The sequence below is a fragment of the Lethenteron reissneri genome, chromosome 9, assembly GCF_015708825.2.
Source record: "Lethenteron reissneri isolate LAM-NWPU_2019-01 chromosome 9, ASM1570882v1, whole genome shotgun sequence".
In the NCBI taxonomy this organism is placed as follows: domain Eukaryota; kingdom Metazoa; phylum Chordata; class Hyperoartia; order Petromyzontiformes; family Petromyzontidae; genus Lethenteron; species Lethenteron reissneri.
Window position 1 is genome coordinate 8917363 of NC_083787.1, and position 24544 is coordinate 8941906.

General features: G+C 46.7%; 1 protein-coding gene across 2 annotated transcripts in view; it reads left to right on the forward strand.

The window, feature by feature from the left end:
- Positions 1-49: 49 nt before the first annotated feature.
- LOC133339556 (purine nucleoside phosphorylase-like) overlaps positions 50-24544 on the forward strand; it is a 42951-nt gene continuing 18456 nt past the window's right edge. Inside the window, exon 1 of one of the 2 annotated variants that reach the window (XM_061547670.1) lies at positions 50-251. In XM_061547670.1, the coding sequence (XP_061403654.1) occupies positions 232-251 (20 nt within the window). In that variant the 5' untranslated portion in view covers positions 50-231. Of the gene's footprint in view, positions 252-5876; positions 6000-24544 lie in introns of those variants that run through there. The other variant, XM_061547678.1, reaches the window with a different exon arrangement.

Genomic DNA, 24544 nt, shown 5'->3' on the forward strand with positions numbered 1-24544 from the left:
TAACACACCGCGGCGTTGCCTAGCGACCGCTCATCATCCTCCTCCTCATCCTCCTCCAGCATCGCTCGTCGCAAGCCGCAGTGAGAGGCCGACCTGCCAGACCGCCCGCGCCTTAACCCACGACGTTCATCGCTTTGCTGTCTGTGCGGCGGGACGTGGGAGGAGACGGAGTGAGGATTCGACGCCGATTGGTGGTGGGAGTGGGAGTGAGGAGGATTTGGAGATTTGAAGATGAACATCGGGCACCACGAGTCAGTACCCTACGCGTATATTACACACACGCCGAGCTCCTCAGTAACAAAAAAAATTACAATTTATACGTTTGATATAGAGTATATATTCATAATCAACGTTTTTGGGTTTAGATCGCGTTATTTATAAATGTGTCGTAACCCTCCACCACCCGACACGGCCAATCAGCAAACAAAGTCTCACGTTGACAAAAGACAATTAGTTCACTGCTTTAGCCCACCGGTGTGTTGAAGCGTGAAACCACAACATTTACAATTGTCACGCTTCAACACACCGGTGGGCTAAAGCAGTGAACTATTTGTCTTTTGTCAACGTGACACATTTATAAATAACGCGATCTAAACCCAAAAACGTTGATTATGAATAATATTGGTGGCGAAAGCCTACGTGTTAAATAGAGCATATATATATTAACGTCAGGTGCATTATAATATAATGTTTAACTTATGAGGCGCCTTTGACCAGAGCGCTCCGGTAACGCGGTTAATATCGTCACTTGGAAGTGACTCCAACGTTTTTACTTTCAATTAGCGGAGCTTTAAAGCCCCCCGAGGGGACGTTCCGGCTCGCTGAGAGCCCTTCGCGAACAGATTACACCAGCGGTCGGGAACCTATGGCTCGCGAGCCATATATGGCTCTTCCGGTGACGGCATATGGCTCCCAGACAATTTTGAGTTGAAAAAAAAATCAGTTTGGAACTGATTTTAAAATACTTGTGATATTGCTTAATAATACTGTGTCATTTTAAAGTGAACAGAAATTAGTGTTGAAGATAAATTTCACGGGTCACGGGTCCCGTGACCAGAAGTCGCATTAAAAGTAAGACATATTTAATTTATTATACGTTAAAAATACTATATGGCTCTCAATGAAATATATTTAGAAATATTTGGCTTTTATGGCTCTCCCAGTCAAAAAGGTTCCCGACCCCTGGATTACACGATCAGAATACGGTACCGTGTGGTCGTGATGTATTCCGCCTGGAGGAGGAATCCGATGAGCTATGAAGCTCTTTGTGCACATGTCCAGTAGGGGGCCACGGGGTCAGCGAGTGAACAATAAACAATTTTTTTAAATATTCATATTCTTGGTTCTTTCGGTAAAGTCACGTAGAAGGGAAATAATAAAAAAATATAAAATGTTTTTATCGTATTGCAAAATAGAGAGAAGGTTTGCAAGGAGCTAAAATGTATTTAAAAAGTATATACTGTAATAATAAATTGCATAAGTGCGTAAACGCCTGCCGATGTTTTCAAAACTCAATGCAACCTTGAACGGGAACTGCATATTGTGTCTGCGGTTAATGTTGTTGATCTTCTACCCCTAATTTGTGTTTCTGCTCTCATTGCTCAGATTTTTGTTTGGGTGTTTTTTTTCTCAGAGTTATATCTGCTTCATTGTGGTGCCGCGTTTTAATGCCATTGCTTTTGTTATATTGGTGGCCCAGATCGCTCTCGCAAATTATAAATTACACAATTCGCAAAACTGCTCATTATATAAACATGGCCAAAACCTAAGCGACACTTAGACATCTGTGAAAAAAGAGCTTCAGTATAAATACAAATTCTAATTCTCTGGCCTTCATAGCCCAGTGAGAAGAGTTTTGAGTAAAATTATTATTATTAAAGTCGATCGCACGGATAAAAATTCCTATCATCATCATGCGCGATATTGCAATACAGTCCATCTCGTCTCATTGTGTTCGTCAATGTCCATGTTGTCTAGACCGCGGGTCGGCAACCAACATAACACAGTCATGTTTTTGGAATCCATGTGGATAACGTCGTGAATCAGCCCTTAAAGAGCCACCACATGCTCCCAACTCCCGGTCTAGGCCATTTGTCATAGCAGATTATACTCACAGATTTTAAACTTTCCTCTTGCTATGTTACTCTGCTTCTTTATAGAGTTCAGCTTTCCAAAACCACCCCCACCTGCTCTCTTCTTTAATGTAATTATAGTGATCCCGAAGATGCATTCAACAGCCCTGAGATGAAACTACGTGGCTGTGTACGGCACCTACTTTTTTGAAGATCAGTGCTCCACTCGATATCGTCGTTAACGCTCAATAAGTGTTAACCATATATATATTTACGATGACATGTGTACAGTACACTAATAACACACGAACATTCACGGCTTGTTTTACTGTTTAATTCGAGATACCATGAGAATGAAGCAGAGGAGGCTGGGGTTGTTTGGATTTGGAATGTTGTATACAAACTCAGTTTGCACCGTAATGGAGCAATCTGGCCATTAAAATCAATCAACAAGACCACATCTCACCAATAACTAATCTGCAGTAGTTTTATAGCAGTGGGCGATGTTGCTATGTGTAATCCCGATTGAGTAATTTTCAGGTAATTATGTTTCGAATTTGGAAGATGTGCATCATGTAGTCGTTTCTAAACTAAGCTTAATTTTAAATTTTACCAGGTAATGTCCACTGAGCTATGTAGCTATTTTTCAGACGTGACCTGGCCACAAATTATAGCTCAACGAAGTGGCTTTTTTACGTGGAAATGTATAGCAACCAAAACAACTCGAGAGGAATGTTTCTAAATGATGTCTGAGATTTTTTGTTTTGTTTACTTCAACCGTGCTGCAAGACGTCCGTTGGTATTTTACGTTTAATACACCCGAAACAATCACTAGGGTGGCCTGCCAGAATTCGAATCGCACGTTGTCGATCTGTCACAGGGATCGATGTGTTGTGGGTGGTGGCTGGGCTGCGTGTGGCATGTGAGAGGGCAAGCCTGTTGTTCGTTCACGTTAGTGCATGTGTGTATTTAACTTATGTCGCGCCGTACGTAGCCAACCGTACTCATCGGACGTGTGATCGGAGTGCAGAGTGCAATGACACGAACAAAAATGTTTTCTTGCGTGGTAAAGTTTGTCACGTGGTTGATTACACTATGTAACACAATTCTTGTTCCTGGGTAGTAAGTGTTATTTCGTCATTGCTTATGCCTACAAAGTAGAAACGATGGCTATTATTCCCCACAAACTTTGCTTTTGTGACCAGGACAGTGATATTTTGAAATTTACTTATTTTCAATGAGAAAACGGGTGAATGTGTATCTTTTCGTTCCCATAAAGTCAGAAAAAACCATATGAATCAAAATGAACATGTATTTATACTAAAGTAATACAAAAATTACTACAAAAGATTTAGAAATGAGTAGTTTTTAGAGATTTACGATTATACTGTAAATCACTTTCACGAATCAGCCCCCAAATGTAGTCTCCCATCATGTTATCGTTATACTGTCCTTGGTAGCAGTGTTCAAAGTCAAGTATATCCTGGTGGAACCGCTCGCATTGCTCCTCCGAGTACGCTCCCATGTTCTTGAATTGATCAAGATGAGCATCAAGGATATGGACTTTGAGGGACATCCTACAGCCCATTGTGCCATAGTTCTTCACCAGTCTCAACCAGCTCCACATAGTTTTCGACCTTATGATTGCCCAGGAAGCCACGAACCACTGCGACAAACGTGTTCCAAGCTGCTTTCTCCTTACTAGTGGGCTTCTTGGGGAATTCATTGCACTCCAGGATCTTTATCTGTGGTCCGACGAAGACACCGGATTTGACCTTTGCCTCAGACAGCTTAGGGAAGAAGTCTTGAAGGTACTTGAAGGCTGCCGACTCCTTATCTACAGCTCTGGCAAATTGTTTCATAAGGCCCAATTTTATGGGCAATGGTGGCATCAGCACCTTCTGGGGGTCCACCAGTGGCTCCCACTTGACGTTGTTCCTCCCCACAGAGAACTCGGTCCGCTGTGGCCAGTCCCGCCTGTGGTAGTGCGCCTTGGTGTCCCTGCTGTCCCAAAGGCAAAGATAGCAGGGAAACTTGGTAAAACTGCCTTGGAGACCCATCAGGAATGCCACAATTTTGAAGTCTCCGATTACCTCCCAGCCGTACTCATCATACTTCAAGGTGTCCAGCAAGGTCTTGATGCTGTTGTAATCCTCTTTGAGGTGCACCGAGTGAGCCAGGGGAAGAGACGGGTACTTGTTACCATTATGGAGCAGCACGGCTTTGAGAATCCTGGATGAGTTGTCAATGAAGAGGCACCACTCATTTTGGTTACATGTGATTCCGACTGCCTCTAACAGACTGGTCACATTGTGACAGAAGCAGAGCCCGTCTTGACGGATGAAGAAGCTGCAAAACGGTTGGTGATGCTTCCTCTGATCTGCGACTTGCACACTTTCATCCAACAAGTTCCACTGCTTGAGCCTAGACGTCAAAAGCTCGGCATTGGACTTGGTGAGACCAAGATCTCTGATCAAGTCGTTGAGGTCTTTTTGGTTGGGGTAGTATGGGTTTCTCTCCTCAGCTCCACCTCTGAAATTGTCATCTGGATCTACAACGTCTTCCTCGCTCTCTGACTTGCTGCTCTCTTCTAAAGATGGCTGCTCTCTCTCCAGAGGAGTGGGTACGGGAGCTCATGGCAGTGTGGCACCGGGGCGATGGATGAAGGAAGGTCCGGATACGTGATAGCAGGTGCATTCTTGCCAGTCCGACGTTTGGAAGGGTCCACCATGCAGAAGTAGCAATTGCTTGAGTGGTCAGTGGGTTCCTGCCAAATTCTTGGGATAGCGAACTTCAACCACAGCAAGAAAGTAGGCAACGCCTACTTCAGCATTTTCTTGCTGTGGATGAAGATTGCTTGTGTTGTGATTGAAACGTCGTGATTTGTTATATTTTATTTCTACCTACGTGACTTTACCGAAAGAACAAAAGAGTATGGATTCCTGCAGTCACAAAAGCTGCAAATCAAGATTAAAGGAAAGCATCAGAAAATCGCAAATAAAACATAATGAATATGTAGGGACTATATAGCAGTAACTGTACGCATTGGGGTGGGTGGGGGGGGCACATGACATTTAGAAGAATTAACGTCAGCGTTTTGTGTGAACATGTCCCCCTGACCCCGACCGACACGGAACGCGTGTGACTTGGAACGGTCGATCGTGCGCAATTAATAAATAAATAAATACACGCAAACTGCACAAAATCGCTAATTAACGTAATTTAAAGTTGACAGATGGGAAAAAGGAAGAGCGCTTGCTCACGGCAGGGCTTACGGCGTGGTACCTGGCTAATTTTTTTTTCGTAATTCCTACCGATGGAGAGCCAAGCGCGCGACCACACAAACCCACACACAAACCTCGCCACAAACCCACACACACATTTTTACTTTTATATAGATAGATTTATATTACTGGGAAGTTCTAGAATGTTCAAGAAGTTACTCCACGTTTACTGAGGGCTGAATCTATCTGAAATGTTCTGGAAAATCGGTACATTTCAAAATATCACTGTCCTGGTCACAAAAGCAAAGTGTGTGGGGAACAATAGCCATTTTTTGTTCTTTTGAGGCATAAACCTTACGACCCAGGAACAATAATTTGTTTTTGTTACACAGTGTTATCGACAGCTTCAAGAAGGTGCTGTACTGGCAGTGTTTGACTCACTTGAGCTGGCTTGTTTCCACTGCCACTCGTCAGGACAGAGCTTCCTTGTGAGTGCCGGGGGGCGGGCGAGCTGATGTGGCAGCTTTGTGCTGACTGCCGGCGGGCGCCTTGGCATTGGTTGACATTGCACTTGGATTGTGTTTAGCGGACCCCCCCCCCCAAATGGTTCGTGCCTCTTGTATAAAAGTGTGTTTGTCAGCATTCCTTTCACTCATACCTTCCCCTGCATCGTTACAAAGAGGAGGATGGCGTCCGATACTCAGTGAGTTGACGGGCAGTAAGGTTCACATCATTTGACAGCTCAGCACCGGTTCTCGTTCAATGATTGCCTAAAGTAATGGTTTGTGTTAAACGCTGGCGAGAGACCGTGTTTAAAGTAAAACATACTTAAATAAAAACATATGTGTACAGGAACTACTGTATATGTTACGAGAATATAATTTCAGAGGTTCACGTACAAGATAACAAAATATTGTGTTTTATGTATCAGGTTTATACAGTTCTGTATTACATTGCTTTCTATGTTAATTTTATACGGTAGCGTTTGTGAATGATGGATCTGATCATGTATCATGAGCAATTTATGTTACACTTGAACGCCATTGCTATTGCAGTTACTGAAATGCGAAGTAGCAAACACTGCATGTACCTATTTGTGTAAAATATGTGAAGTAATTTACATTGTACACAGAACTACAAAAACACACTCGGATTCTTGGCTTTAATGCTCAAATGATTGAGCATTAAAATAAAGCTCAATCATTTTTCTCGTTTCAAAGTTGTACAATATTTCTATGTAGAGAGGAGTAATCATTCGCGTGATATACCTGTGTAATTCTGATTAGATGTTCATGGTTTTTGCGTTTAGTTCGTTGTCATTCCTCCGCACCTCCGATTAGCACGGTTGCGAAATAAGTTCAACATACATACATGTGGTATGCTAGTGGTTGACGCACGATTGCAATGTTGCGTGTTCACACACTGCCTGGGGTGGACTTAACTTGTCGTCTCGCTGGAGCCAATGAAACAAGTAAGATTCCAGATTTGAAGCTTTCGTGACTGCAAGGATTCATATTCTTAGATTTTTCGGTAAAGTCACGTAGGTAAAAATTTAAATTAATAAAAGTAAAATTAAAATAAAATAAAAATCACGACTTTGTGGGGGGTTTTTTTCTGTGGTAAGAGTCAGGAATCACCACCGTGGGCACGGGGCCATCAATTTCCACCACTGGCATACGCAGCGTGATCACGCCAGCGCTCGCTCGGGCAGGGAGCTGCGGTACAGTGTCGGTGAAGCCTGTGCGTGCGCGTGGTTTTTGTGTGTGTGTGTGCTTGACATTAAACAATGCCCCCAGGCAAGTGACAGTGGCTCCGTACAGCAGAGCAATTGTTAACAGCGGTGATGTTCCGTCTTATGCATGTTTAAAACTCAGAGAGAAATGGCCAGGTGGCTCAAATGGCAGCAGAGCACTGAGCAAAGACTGCCGAGAACCTGGGATAAAATTCACACGGCACTCTGTGATGGCATTGGGGGAAGCGAGCCAAGCAATGGTCTCTGCCTGGTCACAAATGGCAGCCCCCCAAAACACCCATCGTATTAAGTGTGTCCATGCGTTGAGTTGGGATCAACTCTAGCTCTGACAATTAATACATCGGTTTGACTCTTATGCATCAGAGCAATCTCAAAGGAGAACACACGGCAAAGTGGTGACCCTTACTGTGTAAAGGATACAAAGGCCGCTTGAATGTTTAGATAAAATACCTTTGATCGATGTCATCCTTAGTCTTTCTTTGACACACGGGGTGTACTGCTACATGAGATTTCTGGATCGATTCTTCGAATGATTTTAAACCAATAGGATAATTGGAATTGTGAAAATGAGGAGAAATGTGATTAACTAATGAACAGATATGAACACACTCACTTTATACTTTCTTTACTGTGTTAGCTCCATTGTGTAATTGAGGCATTTGCGTGTTTAGTTAAGTGTTATATTGCACACAAATGTGGCTGTCAAACAGCGGAGCTCTTAGAATTATCACCGAGTGAGGCTAAAACGTTACGTCACTGCTTAAAGAGACAGTAAAAATGAAGCACTATTAAAGTGGTAAGAGCTGCACTCTTCTTATTGGGGTAAAATATATGTTCATAAAGTCATAGTACAGAAATATAAATTATAGTAAAATCTATATGCTCAATCAGTCTATACCCTTGGTGTCATCTCTGCTCTCTTTTAGTCCTTACCAGGGCTGTGATAAAGACACTCACACTGTGAATCGCAGACAAACAAGAAATGAGCAGCATAAAATACGGATAAACAGGCACAGAAACACACCCTGAAACAGAGAAGCAAACGTGGACAAATACAAGGGCCCCTTTTTTGCCGGTATCAAGATGATGAAAAGATTATAGGATGAACCTTGCCGACAAGGGTCATAAAGCCCTTTTTTCTTTGTATATTATTACTACTACACGCTTTTATTTAACTCACTCTGTCTCAGAGGTCGCAACCGCGTACCCGATACCCGTACCCTACCCGATACCCGGGTGCGGGTAGGCCGTGAGTCACTGGTGAGTAGCCGCTTGTCACTCATTTCGGGTAGGGTACGGGTAGAGTACGGTACCCGGCCGGGTATGGGTACCCATTTCTCCTTCAGAGTCCATTTGCGACCCTGGTGCGGCCGGGTACGGGTAAGGAATCAAAACCCGTTAGCGACTTCTGCTCTGTCTGTAGTCGTATCCTCAAATCTTGCAACTCAATTTTTACCCACTTCCCAATGTGCTATCGACTGCAAACTTGGTATATTTATGTCATACTGATGACAATACTATATTCTATCATAAAAAATGAAAAAATATATATTTTAAAACATTCTTTTAGACGCTTTTTATTAACTCTGTCTGTTGTATCCTCAAATCTTGTAACTCAATTTTAACCCACTTCCCAATGTGGTATCGACTGCAAACTTGGTATACTTATGTCATACTGATGACAATACTATTTTACATCATTAAAAATGTTTTTAACAATCTTTTTTATATGTTATGTTTCGGCTTGGGTCTAATTGTCCACACTCAACTGACGGGGCCACTTCTGGAGTGGCGGAGTTCTGCCATTACTCGTACGGTACATTTCATTAAAGTGTGTTTTTTAAAAAGTAGTTTTAAATCTTACTTATTATTTCATTCAAGATAAAATAGACACAAAGACAGCGGCGGCCAACGACACGGACATTGTGAGAGACATGGGCAGAGAAATGGAGATATATGGCAACACAATGACACGTAGACCGAAATGTAAGTGCTGTTCTCAACGACCATATTCATGCAGGCATGACACGTACTTTGTTGTTGCAAACATCACACCTGCATGGCCTTTATTCCCTTGTGTTCATGTTTGCACGCCACACAAGTACGTAATAAAGGTGTGTTGACCTCGGGGAGCGCTACAATAGATTCAAATACAACTTCTTATTGACATCCTTGGTGAGGGGTCAACCCAGGTGGGCAGGTTTGTAGCACGTTGCGTTAACTACTGCGCCAAACACAAAGCGAGCACCTATGAAAGCCAGCACAGCACACGAGGGGGTGGGTGGCCAACACCACACCCGGCCGTCTTTGTCTCTGTAGTGGGGATATTTGAGGCTGAGTCGACCTAGGGGAGGCCCAGGACCAAAAAGGCGAACAGCCCTTGTGCTGTTCTCCTTCTGGCGTTCTTTGGTCTCCAGCACCGGTGAGACAAAGCCATGACCTTGGTATAAGCCAATCAGTTTCAAGGACAATGCATACATTATTATCAAAGCACGTTTGTTTGCATGTTTTTACTACAAGTTTGTGTGGTTAATGCAAACGTTATGCCTCGTGGTTTGTGTCTATTTGTTGTTGCAACATCTAAATGCCTCCTGTATTATTTCCAGAAAGGGTAAAGCCGTTTCTTCTTTCTTTTTTTATGAACTCACATAAGCTACGGTAATAAATAAAAAGATTTTAAAAAGTGATTTTGGTTTGCATTAGTGCACGAACACATTCCACCTTACTGGCCTCTCTATGTGTTGTGAAGAAAGGCCATTGCCTGAAACGTCGCATATAATATCGTTTTTTTTCTCTCAAGATATAAAATGTGTCAAGTTCGTTTTTATCTCATTCAAAATGGCCACTTGTCAATGACTGGAGCTGTCCCAAAATGACTTTAGAACGTTTCATATAATCGTAATTACTTTGAAACTCCACCTACGGGCAAATAAAACCGAATATGTTAACTTTATGAGCCCTAACTCGAACTCTACTGCAGCTCGGAGTCAATGCACTTTGTCCATAGCCACTCTCTGCATGCAGCACAACCATCGAACACGTTTCTTAACTTGGCAACGGACTCGACTCTATCCCAACGTGAAATCTCACGTTGAAAATGTGAATAAAAATGTAAGAATTAAGATGGGGACTTTCTCGATAGGAACAAATCACGTTTGTCATTCTGTACGTGGAAACATTTGTGCCTATCCTGATATCATATACAAATCAACCTGTCAATTTGCTAAATCTTATCTTTCATTTCGCCTTGAATTTTATCTTACACCCATCACTGCGATCCATAACAGAGGTTTTTGGGTTTGATCGCGTAAATATATAAATATGTCGTTAAAACCCGCCATCACCCGACACAGCCAACTAGTAAGGGTTGTCACGTAAACAGAACGTGGCAATTCGTCACGAGTACAGCACACCGATGTGTTGGAGAGCCAAGCTACAACATTTACAATCTGAGTACGACGTTTCGCCAGTAATTACAACTAGCTTCATCAGGCGACAGCCAGATTTGTGGAGAAGTCTTACTGTTTCGTTTCCTTATATGCCTTTTGTATGCATGCCTACAAAAGGCAGCGTACTTCAATAGGGATTACCGTTGGTAGGGCTATTTTAATAAACACAATAGACAGGAAGGACAAGTTCAAAGGGCTCGCATCATGCACATGCATAATGTACGTTACCTCAGTAATCCCCCCCCCCCCACATTGTGCAAGATCGCAGAAGCGTGGTGAACACATCTACGCCTCTATATTCACAAATCTGGCTGTCGCCTGATGAAGCTAGTTGTAATTACTGGCGAAACGTACTCATTGTAAATGTTGTGGCTTGGCTCTCCAACACACCGGTGTGCTGTACTAGTGACGAATTGGCACATTCTGTTTATGTGACAACCCTTACTCGTTGGCTGTGTTGGGTGGTGGCGGGTTTTAACAACACATTTATATATTTGCGCGATCTAACCCAAAAACCTCTGTTATGGATGATATTAGTCGCGAAAGCCCTCGTGTTAAACATCACTGCGCTGGTTACTCCAAGCCAGGTTATCACCTCCTCCTTCAACGAGCAGGGAGACTCATTGGACCAAGTTAATCGGTAATGCATACACACACAACTCAGTCCCTTACCTATCCAATGTGTATATTTAGGATCAAAATCATCAAATCTTAGACGCGCCACAGCACTAAAGGGCATTGTACCGAGCACAAAAATCCCCACGCGGTTTTTGCTCAGTCTCCGTTAATGCTCCAAACACCTGGATTCCCATCGCCTCACGGTTTCTCTCACATCCACATCAACATTGGCTGCTGAACTGTTGATTCTTCATGGCAACTTCCCTTGCAATCGCATGTTACACACACCATTGTGTGTTTATACATTAATACGCATTCGTCACCCAATGTTTAACGTTTCTGGAGCTTAGTTTTGTGATGTATGATGTGTCCGACCTGGAATTACGTTTGCAATATTTTCAGTTCCTCTTCGTGTGAATCAGCTGTTTTTGTTCAGATGTTGTCATATTTGCGTTGCTTTTGTGATGTTTGTTTCCCACGTCACTCTTGTAAATGAGTTTTCACCTGACACAATACAACGTGAACTTCCCTGTCGCCCCGTGGTGCGTGGGGTCGTGGTGTCTCACGCCTCCCCGACCCCACCACGCTCTGCGGAGCTTCAAAGCCTGGGGAACCATTGGCGTACGTGTCGACTGCACTGGCAATCATTCCTAAACGATCCGTGGCAATAAACGCGTGGCACTTCGGTAGCATTGGTCAAAAAAAAGCCTGACTGCTGATGCGGCACTCGATGTGTTGAACCGAATGCTGCTGAAATGATGCACTCCCAGAAGGCCGTGTGGCTGATGGGATGTGTGAAAAATACTTTATACTTTATATTCTTAGGTTTTTTTTTTCGGTAAAGTCACGCAGGTAAAACATTAAAATTAATAAAAGTAAAAAAAAAACCTAAGAATATGAATCCTTGCAGTCACGAAAGCTTCAAATCTAAAAAAAAAATGCTTTCGTTTTTTTTGGTCACGTGGTAAGAACAGATGTGTGAAGACGACATAGTGTATGCTTGCCTGTTTAGTTCCCAGCGACCCTAATAATGATCTTGTGTGTTGTGTACTAAATTACTCTTTTTGTCAGCTCCCAGTGGAATTGCAAGTGGCACAAGCAACCCCTGGAGCGCTGATAGCTATCCACGGCACATTTACTGAAATGTAAAACTAGATCATCGCAAAATGAGGGTATGGCATCCTTCACATTGGTTTTGTTCAGCATTCGTTTTCACAGCTCGGAGAGAATGCCAAGGGGTTCACGTTGGGTGACAGGGTGGCACGATGTGACGACGACGACAACAATTGTGCCTGACAGAAAGAAGGTCCCTAGGTTCAATTTCCGATTGGAGACACCTCTCTGTGTGGAGTCAACGTGTTCTCCCCCTGATCTGCATGGAGCTCCTGGTTCTCTGATTTCCTCCAATAGGCAATAACTATGCGTTGCATTGCATGCCACATTTAGACAAGCTTTGACTGTCTGGCTGGCTTGCATCTATCTAATTTTAATATATTTCTCTTGTTTGGCCCGATACTCGTATTCATTAGATACTGCTGCGTTGAGTAACAGTGCACACGATGAACGAGGACGGTCTGGCTTATGGGCACAATGGAAAACACGAGGATTTGCATTTTTTTTATTATCAACGTCTATTCACGCGTTTGTTTCACTTCCCGTATTATCTTTTATATCTTTGTTTTTTTTGCTGTTGTTGCTGTGACTCAAAAGAGGTGCAGAGTGATTGTATTTTATGGCTGAGAGTTCAACTGTAACAATAACATTTTACATCAGGTGATCGTGGTTCAGTCAGAGAGTGGAGTTGTTAAACGTGGTCGCGTAGTTATGGTAATAGGAGAACAGGCGGCAGTGGTTAATGAGTGGTGGGGTTGCAATAGGGGTAGTTATAGTAAATCAGGATGGGTTCGTGTAACATCCTGAGCAATTTCACATTTCTGGGGTGATTTCTCATAAAGCGCCAGAGTTTGCCAAAGCTTAACGCAAGCTTTGGCAAGCTCCACTATTACAATTTCGTAGTTTCTCATCGACTGCTAACACTGGGTGACCGCTTGGGTTTTTTAATGACCCACTATGGGTGATAACAGTTACCTTTTAGAGTCCACAGACGCTTGGTTGAGAACCCAGCTTGAAAAGATGTTGCAATTTAAAATTTGTATGGGATTAAGGTATACATGAACCTCATCAGTTCATCCCACAAAGATAAAACAGACGTCCGTAATTTCTAAAGCGAGACTGAACAAAAAAGCCATATAGATATTTTATTACTGACCAAAATATGTTTGTTTTGGTAGCTTCCACCATAGCAGTGTGATGAAGCATTGTTTTTGCAATTAAACATCATTACATAAATGTCTTATGGTACATCTTACAATTCTGTAGCAACTGTAAATCCCAATCGTGAATCACAAGTCGACTGGTTTCATGAGAACGACCCTCATCAGTATTCACACCGTAGTGAGCTCTTCCCAAGCCTCTGTGCAAAGAATTTGAATCATTCGCAAGTTGAGACCATTCTCACTCGCGAATAAACTTACAAAATGCGTGACGTTTGTGCCCCCGATCTTGCGCACACCAGTGAGGTTTCTAGAGAAGCATCAAACACCGCGAACATTCCAGGTTTTGTATATTTATTTTCCTTTCACAAATCACCAGTGTAAAAAATTACACGTGTGTTGTAACTTCACCTTTCAACAAAATCTTTATTCTTTGACAATCAGAGGGGTCAACTCACCCTATCACTCCTCCAAGATTGGTAAATTAAGTATCATATTGTGGGAAGTAAACGGTGGGAGTCCTCGCATGGATAGACTCGTCTCCATTAAAGGAATGTGGAATTTCCACTACTGGAGATGAGCGTCTTCCGGGGCTATTTTGATTAATCCGACACTAAGTTTGACAGCTTAAACCTTGCAATGCAGAATACAATGTGGAAATATGCAAAATGGAACATTTGCTGGTATTTGTACATTATTGTGTTTATTCATGCTGGACTGACACACTCTAGTAAGCTCACAAACACTGCAACTTCTGTCTCGTTTTATTCATTGTGTATATTTGGTGCCACATGTTTCTTCAGAATTATTATAATTTTCTCGACCGATGTTTACTCATTCTCGAGTTCCACTGCTCTCAGCTTCCACGAAGAAACCGATATCCACGGGGCTAGCCATGACTTGTGAAATCGAGAGAAATTAAAATTTGAATCAAGCCGAGCTTTGTCATATCGAGGGAGGGAGGGGGGTAACTGTTTTATTGGCGATCAAATCACGAGCGAGACAAATACAAAGCACAGTGATTTCTGGACGATATTATCACTGTGCCATGTAGATAGTGCCACATTGCACCGTTTCACCATATGGCCATACTGGCCCTGGACAGTATGGTGTGTTGACCTCAACACAATGGCATTTACGTGTATGCCTTCTGTTCAATACAATTTTTGGGAAAATATATTCCATTGTCTCTGTGAATAGCTATGGCAGACGCGTGTCACCTCGTCTGACTCTCCTGTTCAAGTGTACGTTGGTACTTTCTCGATCGCATGGGAGTGTGGCTGTTCTCGTGAATGGTTTTATTGTTTCTAAATATAATAATACTTTACAGCCATTTGTCAATCCACTGCTGGATGAAGGTCTCCCTGCACTGTCACTCAAGGGGGTTGTTTGACCATACTACATCACGCTCGTTCAGTGCGTGTTGGTGAGGAGTGGGACCCAGGATTTGAATGACCGGCTAGGAATCAAACTGATTTGTGGGTTCATAGTGCAGTTGGCAAAGCACTGCACCACATGTTATGAGAATATTACACAATTGTATCTATATGACGTGATTAAAGTAAAATTGCTTTGCAAACAATTAAACTACGTCCCATAACTCACTCAGAACAACCATAGTTTTTCAATGAATGCTTCACACGATGTGGGTTTGGGCTTCCACTGTTCCTAACCATGCTGTTGACAGTGAACATGAGCAGCCTCTAATTCCCACAGTAGTTCTTTCAGGCTTCTGTTCAAGTGCTTACCCCTGAGTCAGCCGCTTTCAAATACTTATTCTGCAATGTGCTTAATGCCAGCCCCATGGAATCAGCTAGCTGGTTGACTGAGCGTTAATGTTGAACAACACTACATATCATTAACAGTAACTGTATAGAGCTGACTGTAATTTGTATAACTTACCTGGATTGCTCTTGTTTGCCATAAAGCCATCTTTTGAAAACTGCCACATATTTGTTTGGCTGTGATCTTGTTAACGAAACTCACATTGTTGTTGTAAATAAATAAATATATCTTTGTGTGATTTCCTCGAATTATAAATTATACGGTTGTGGTCCCATTGTTAGTGCAAAAATCCATCTGTTACATCGATGCATGGTATTCTCGTAATAATTAAAAACTCCGTTAATTCTGTTGCTGATTTTCGCAACGCAAGTGTAGTAAGTATTCAGGAGGCTTTGACGACGGGGTCGGAAGCACACTTATTTATTAACACCAACTTGTGCACAATAACGGGTACACACAGTACTTAAAGGGGTATCGTCCCCTTCACTCGTCTAACAGGGAGACACAACATCTAACCCCGCTAACCTACGCCCGAGTCCTCCACTACGGAGCTAGGGGAGGCTACCTATCCCAGCCCTGGTCAAGCTGGGATCCCGGCACCCTGAGTCTCCAGACCGGCTCTTATAAGAACGTCAGTCTGGGCTCTCGGGGCCACGCCACCGGCTTGCCCTGGTCGGCCCTGACAAGGACAGCGAGCCAGGGGAGCTCCGGGGCCTATTCTAGCTGGTCTTCAGTCTTCGCTGGTTTAAGCTAATACTCGACCTCGAGCCCTCCGGCTCACCACCTTTTATAGTACTCGGCCCCCAGGAGGGGCCCGTGGGGGATGCAGGTGTGGACGTCGGTGTGAGCACGTCCTCTGTGTACGGCCCTAACCACGCCCCTTGTGTTTGTTAGCCATCCGCGCCCATACACAATTACACCTCTACATCACCCCCCCCCCCTGTACAGCTCGCAGCTGTCCCCGGCTGCAACAAAATCAGAATAAAGGTGCATCCCTCCCCAAAACCGTGTGTGCCTCGCGTAATTTTAACAAGAACAATGACAACCATAACAACAACAACAGGAAACAGGAAGAAAAAACGATCGGCGCGCCCCACGGGCTGTTGGAAGGGGAAATTATATCGGCGGCTAGCATGTCATCAACGGCCGATTTGACATGATCCTTTTCGGCGGGACTCAGCCGAAAGGGATTTTGGAGGATTGGCGCGCTGTCACCCGTGTCAATATGGTGTCGCAGCAATTTAGTACAACCAATATCAAATTTGTGTTGACTAAAAACGTCGGCAAATTCTTTCAGGAGAACTCGCAGCTGCGCACGCTGCGAGTCGGACAGGTCCACTGATCCCGCGCAAAGCACATCCAGCCATCCATCATCACAGTCTGAATGCGGTCGCGACGGAGGATCGGTGGTTACCTGACCCACGAGTGGTTCCTCATAGGATGCCGGCATTGCGTGTGCAAGCACGGTCCCTTGAGGAACCACGGCCATTCGCGATCCTACATTAAGGACTGCAATGAAGGGGTCCCCATCCTCTTTCACCATGGTCTGAGCCGCTAGCAAATCGGGTCCATTGACCCCGGCCCGAGATGGTTCCAACAAGACCCCCCGATCCGCAACCCCCTCAGCAAACGGCCGACGCAACCTAAGAGGGACGAGCATCTGAGCCCCCGGGGGTACGCGCACAGTTTTTGCCACGAGCGCCTGCACGGTCGCAAACGCCCGACGCTCCGTGGCGGGGGAAGACAAAAACGTTACACGTCGGCCCGACGGGAGCTCGATGCACCCCTGGTCGATCAAGATACGAATGGTCATTTTGGCCAAGAAATCCGTCCCCAACAGGCACGGAACCGCCAGTGAGGAGGAAACCAAAACAGGGCCGGATAATTTAATGTCTCCAATGCAAATTTTGGCGCGGATTTGCCCAATGATGCCTAGCGAGCCCCCGTTAGCAGCATAGCATGGCACGTCAACGGGGAGCAAGGGACGACTTTGAACGGGAAGGATGTTATAAATCAAATCAGATATAATGGTCGCCGACGCTCCTGTGTCAATTAAAATCCGCACCTCTACCCCATCAATATGACCGACCACGACCGACGATCCCACCGACGCTGCAACGACACGATGGGCGAGCTCCGACCACTGACCCGGTTGGGAGCGCTCGCCGCATTTCAGAACAATCGGACGCAACGGCCGTCGATTTGCGAGCCTTGTTCGGTTCAGCGCGTGAGTGTGTGTCGGATGTGTGCATGGGCCAAACGTGTGAGGTGCCACGACTCGCCGTATTTCTCTGCTGGAGCTTGGGTGGAGACGGCGCGGCGTCCTGACGAGGTGTCGCCCCGCGCTGACGGGGAGCCCGGCATCCTGAAGCAACGTGGCCTTGAAGGCCACAGTTGTAGCAGCGTGTGAGCGCCCCAGATGGCCTGGGCTGCTCCTGGCGGCTCGGTCCGTTCCGAGCCTGTGGTGCCGCCGATCTCCATTCCCCCCGCCGCTCCACCCCGCAGACCTCCTCCGATGGGAGGGTGGTGGCCGCCATGGCATGGCCGGCCACCCCTTTGGCGGCCTTGCGACGCAGGGACCGCAAGCCCCCGTGGATGTGGCGCGCGACCAGCAAGGAAGACATCTCTGCGTCGTCTTGAGCCAAGACGGCGACGTCCAGCTCGTCCGCGAGTAGCAGCAGCTTTTCAGCCACCATAGCGTCCACTCCCTCCTCGTCCATCCGCGGGAAGGCTGCCTTCGCCAGGGCCAGGAGAGCCATCCGGAAGGCCAGAGGCGATTCGTTGGCGCCCCGATGACGATCGTGGAACAGCTGCCTGCAGTCCGAAGGCGGGCCGTAGACAGCTGACAGCAGCTGCAGCGCCAAGTGCAGCGTGGCGCGCTTTTCCTTAGGCGCCGAGGTGAGGGTAGCCAGGGCGTCGTTGTCCAGCATCGCCGGCAGCGCGCGTAGTGCTTCGGCGTCCGTCCAGTTCGCCATCTCCTGATGAGCGATGAACCGTCTTTTGAAGCCGCCCCAGTCCCCGTCCGCGCCCACAAATTCTTTGAGAGGCGGCAGTCGCTGCTGTAACGCGACGTCCGTGGCTGCGGATCGCGCTCCGTCGTTCCCAGCAGACGTTACAGTGTGGGCGGGCTGCGAGCATGGCATCGCCGGTCGCTCCGTTGTTGACGCGCTGGCCGGTGTTGATGATGTCACGGCTTGTGCTTGGCCCTCAGCAGTCACCTGATGCGGGCCGGCCCCGCCCTCTGCTCCCACTGTAGTGATGGCGGGAAATTTAACCGCGAGCCGCGTCGGGGTGGCGGGAAATGTCGCCGCGCGTCGGCTGCCGTCGTCGTCCCGCGCAGCCCCTCCAGCCCCTAGCCGCGTGATCTCCTCCAACGTGGCGGCCGCAGCGTAGAGCAGCTCCGCCAGGCGGGAGTGAGCCAGCCGAAGTCCCTCGGCCGATGCATCCCCCCCTTCCTGTCGTAGCAGCGCGGGTGTACTCGGCCCCGGCTGCTCCGATCCGACCTCGGCCATCTCTGGTGCCGATTCGGCCGAGGTGTCCTCCATCTCCGACTCCCTGGTACGTGTCGTCCCTCGTGTGTCCATCGTTGAACGTTCACTTCTGACCCCAGATGTAGTAAGTATTCAGGAGGCTTTGACGACGGGGTCGGAGGCACACTTATTTATTAACACCAACTTGTGCACAGTAACGGGTACACATAGTACTTAAAGGGGTATCGTCCCCTTCACTCGTCTAACAGGGAGACACAACATCTAACCCCGCTAACCTACGCCCGAGTCCTCCACTACGGAGCTAGGGGAGGCTACCTATCCCAGCCCTGGTCAAGCTGGGATCCCGGCACCCTGAGTCTCCAGACCGGCTCTTATAAGAACGTCAGTCTGGGCTCTCGGGGCCACGCCACCGGCTTGCCCTGGTCGGCCCTGACAAGGACAGCGAGCCAGGGGAGCTCCGGGGCCTATTCTAGCTGGTCTTCAGTCTTCGCTGGTTTAAGCTAATACTCGACCTCGAGCCCTCCGGCTCACCACCTTTTATAGTACTCGGCCCCCAGGAGGGGCCCGTGGGGGATGCAGGTGCGGACGTCGGTGTGAGCACCTCCTCTGTGTACGGCCCTAACCACGCCCCTTGTGTTTGTTAGCCATCCGCGCCCATACACAATTACACCTCTACACAAGCAGCAAACGTAGCACTCCAGTGCATGAGGGTTTTTTGTAAATATACCAGAAGATTCAAAACAACACGTCAATGCAGAACGACGTTGTGGTGAAAGACTTGGACTATGATGACAGGCCTTGGCGTCGGTGGCCAATTGTCTTGAGATAAATCTTTGCGCTCAATGGTCCTGCATACGTGTTGGATGGAGTGGGTGATTTATACCTCCAAATGTAGCCTATAACCCAGCATTTTTTGATCACCAGTTATATATTTTCAAATTGAGCAGATAAATGGCCTTAGGTGAGAACAATCTAAGCTTCTCCAGGAGATATGGGAGACTGGACACCGGGGATTTACGAGAGGGATGGAGCTCCTGACCTCTTGCCACGGGTCAGTAGGAAGTGATCATGTGGAGGTACCACGACATATTATTTTTTCACCAAATTTTTTCAATCTGATTTTCTCACATTCTTTGGGTATTTCGGTAAAGCAACGTAGATAGAAAAAAAATATTTTAAAAATAATAACAATATCACGACGTTTCGATCGCAACACAAGAAATCGTCATCAGGTGAAAGAAGAGGGGGAACGCTGCTGAGGCAGGCTGTTTATAAAGGTTTAGAGATGGGCGGGGCAGCTAATGTTAGTGTATGAGAGGTCTCCGTAACCTGCAGTAGGTCTACACCAATCAAAGAGCTGTTTACAAAGGTTTAGAGATGCTTGTGAATGTAAGCTCGGAGAGAGCTCGGAAAGAGCCATCGCCACATGGAAGTGGAAAAGGATGGCAAGCCGCCATTTACTAACACAGCTAACGGTGCTTGACCTGCACCCACAGGTCTCCCTTGAACAATACATATTTGATCTCATCGGGGCTCTTGGCCATAAGTAAAGGTTACCAAATGCAAATTAGTTGTTCTGTGTGCATCAGAGCAACTGCTGGAAAAGTGCAGCGTGTGTCATATTGGCAAGGCCTGTTGTACACAGAACTCTCATATCACACATGTAAAACAACAAATAACAGAGAAAACGTCCTGCTATCCAAACGTGTTTATCAACGACACGGTTAGTGTACAAATCAGCAGGGGAGTCTGCTGTGTCCCATACATTTGTAGTGAGTCCAACTGAGTCACAGACGTTATCTTGGGAGCAACACTATTTATTACACATGAACACGCAACATCACACGATCTACACTCGGTTCTCGAATGCCCATCTAACCACACTACGGCAGAACTAGACACGGTTCGCTATCCCGGTCCGGACCACAAACGGGGTCCCGGACCGCGTGGCTAGAGGCTTCTTCTCCCCGACGTGGATCTTCGTAACACCAGCACAAGAAGAACCTCGAACTACTCACGGGGCCATCATTATATGCCCCCGGGCTGGGGCTGGCTCCACCCTTCGCCCCGCCCACTTTCCAGGTCTCTCGAGCTCCTTCTTGAAGGTTCCCGAGAGCTCCTTTGCACCACGTGACCGCCCCACGGCCTCCGTCCACCGTTGGCCCCTCTCCAATATCATCCGGTCACGTGACAGCAGGTCAACCGCTCCCTCACCGGGAGCCTGCACCGCACGCTGCTCGCGGTGCTTCCGCACTAACCAGCGCTCACCAGAGGTCGCAATCGGGTACCCAATACCCGTACCCTACTCGATACCCGACCGGGTACGGGTACCCGTTTGCGACCCTGGTGCGGCCGGGTACGGGTAGGCCGTGAGTCACTGGTGAGTAACCGTTTGTCACTCATTTCCCAACGTCTTGTCTCTTCTCACAATTAAAGTTCCTAGAATCAACCCACCCGCGCCTGCAACATGGCTTCATCCCAGAGGTCGCAATCGGGTACCCGATACCCGGCCGGGTACGGGTAGCCGGGTATCGGGTAGGGTACGGGTACCCGATTGCGACCCTGGTGCGGCCGGGTACGGGTAAGGAATCAAAACCCGTTTGCGACCTCTGGCGCTCACCCAAGCCCCGCTAGGGCTGGTAATACATCCTGTAACCCAGGCTGCCCGTAATGACAACACATTACCGGCCGTGGCTTCGCAAGCCCCGGCACCATACAGTGACAAGCACAGTCACTACACATTAGCCAATTTTCCTGGACATTGCGCAACGCTGCATTATGCAATGTCCATGGGAACACGTAGCATTACATTAACCTTAACATCCGTGTGTATAAGGTGCAAAGACAAACACCCCCCTTATAGCCTTAACAGACTGTAGGAGCAAGTGCTGTCAGCGAACGCCTATGAAGGCTGGCACGGCATACGAGGGAGTTCTTTGACTTTGTCCTTCGTGTAAGCCTCAAGGCAAATGAGTGTAGCGAACGATAGGAGAGGCGGGGAGCACATGGGGGAGACCGTTACCAGGGTCGGAATTGGAAAGATAAGCGTATTAAAGAGAGAGGGGCGGGGAGCTACCGCAGAAGAGCTATGTCGCGAACAATAAGACGATTAGGGATGTGAACACAGAGAGGCATTCGGGCACAGCCACGGTGGCGGAGGCGAGGGGAAGGGCTGAGGAGGAGGATAAGGAGGAGAGGTGGTAGAATAGTGGGAGAGTAGAGTTGGCGTTGGAGCGAGAGGAAGAGAGATAGCGGGAGGAACCAGAGAACGGGCGGATGAGCGAGAGAGTGGGGAGAGAGCGGGCAGAGTGGGACAGGCGCTCGTGGGCGTAGAAATGCGAGGGTGAGAGACAGCGGAGACGAGACCGCACAGTGGGTTCAGCATGTTTTACACACCGTATTCCTCACAATACACACGTTGTGCACTCCACATTTGCATGTATTTTTTAAAATATTGATTTCCGTTTACAGGTTATGAATTGTGTACGATCTACGAGCATGTGAAAATAAAGCAAAATGAACTGGATCCAGCGATTGGAAGTCAAACATTGCATGAACTTTGGGCAGTGCTCATCTCCATCGGCACTCCCTAACAAGTGGTGGAAACCCCACGTTCCCAAGTTCCATAATAATTAATCATGCTCCTTTTCCCATGAAAGCCACACTGAAGCTTAGGGACTTGAGTCAGATCGGTATTGTGTTGTAATTTTTCCATGTCCTTTACACGTAACTTTTGCAATGTGGGAAGGAAACTCGTTCTGTACTCACACGTGCAATCGGTGATAATGCTCTGCCATCTCCTCCGCGATTCGTCACGACCTGTTGGTTGGGATCGCCACGATTTCTCAACTTTTTGAGTTCTGAACGACTAAATGGCCACACTTCCAGTTCTTTTCTGCTGGTGGTTTGGGTAAGGCTGTAAGCTGTTATACATGTATCGTGTCCTCGGTGTGTGTGTGTCACGCACACACTCAGTCAGAGACGAGGTAGTTGCAGGAGGCACCTCTCTTTATTTCCGTCACACCAACTCCGGCCTCCCTTCTCGACAACGTTGACGTACAGCATGGCCTAGACACAACCCTGACCGCGTTGCACCGACTGCGTCGACCGAGACGGCCAACGACTGTCCGGCCGCGCAATGATCGGGCGAAGGCGGCAATGACGAAGGCGGCGAAGATGACAACGACGACGAGACGAGTCCACTCCCCAAACCGGCAGCCCGGAGCTCTCGCTCTCCGCTGCTTTTATTCTACTCGGCGCGGCCTGGCTCCACCCTGGCCCCGCCTCCCTTCTCGAACCTACGAGAGGGTTCCAGGGGCCTCCCGATGAGGTCTTACGTGACCCTTGCCCCAGTTCCTCTGCCTTGCCGGCACACACACCGTGTATATGGTCGACGGCGTCGGCGCTCACTGTCCACCGCTCTGTCACTACACATGCAATGCTGTGCACCTTTGTGTGTTGTTAAATCTATTAGTCACCATCCCGTGTTTTAGTGAAATGGCTGTCATGCAGCACCAGTGTGGTGAAAGTTCCACAAATGGAATCTGCGCAATCGGCCAGTCCTGCATACAAAGTGTTAGAATACAGGCGGTGTGCTTACACGCCAATTTTGGCAAACCTACCTAGGTAAGCCATTATTGTCGTTTGTGTACTGAATGTGTATTTGCGCATGTCGTACCTATGTATTCTGCTGCGCAAAGCTGTCAGTCATCTCAATCAACCCATCGCACCTGGGTATGTCCCGTGACCTCCTTCCAGAGATCCTTCGACACTTCACATATCCTCAAGGTGCACGTAGTCTGGTACAAGCGCCGCGCTGACGTCACCGCCACTTCGTGGCTAACGGCTTTTGTATCTACGTGTTTATTTATGCCTAGGTTTGTTTTATATACCTTGTGTTTGTAAGTTATATCCGCTTTTCCGTGGAAAATATCCTTCCATTCGCACCTCAGAAATAAGTTCAACATCGCTACATACGTAGAAACATAGCACGCAATATAACTGTTATTGGTCAAAATATCGCAACGTTGAAAGATTATCAGAAAATTACTCAACTGGGATTACCCATTCTCTAACGACTAAACTTGGCAAGACCCTCCTGAGACAGTCTTGAGACTCAGTGAGTCTTGCCTGAGTAAATTAGCGTCGTGATGATGATGATGACGACGTGGAGGGACAGATGTATTGAAGAAGGTCGTACGGCTCTGCTGATGTATGTGTCCAGTACGAGCACGGCAGCAAAGCGCAATAGGGCAAGAGACACCGCCAGTACAACGTGAAGGGGAACTGATATTGGGCGTATCGTCATGTCGTGAAATGTAGTGTCGATTTAGCACGTAGGCTTTCGCGACCAATATCGATAAGAGGTTTTTTACACGCTTTTGATTAACTCACTCTGTTGTATCCTCAAATCTTGTAACGCAACTTTTACCCACTTCCCTATGTGGTATCGACTGCAAACTTTGTATACTTATGTCATACTGATGACAATACTATATTCTATCATAAAAAATTTAAACATTCATTTTTATATGTTATGTTTCGGCTTGGGTCTAATTGTCCACGCTCAACTGACGTTGGCTGTAAATCACCACGGCCCCTTACGTTATGGCAACCTTCGGGGCCACTTCCTGGAGTCGTGGAGTTGTTCCATTACTAGTACGGTACATTTCATTAAAGCGTGTTTTAAAAAGTTTAAAAAAATATTACTTATTTTGGGTTAGATCGCGTAAATAAATAAATATGTAATTAAAACCCGACACCACCCGACATCGCCAACTAGTCAGGGTTGAATCTTAATTTTGGAGCTTTCGTGACTGCAGGAATTATTCTTTGGTTCTTTCGGTAAAGTCAGGTATAAAGATAAAATAATAAATTAA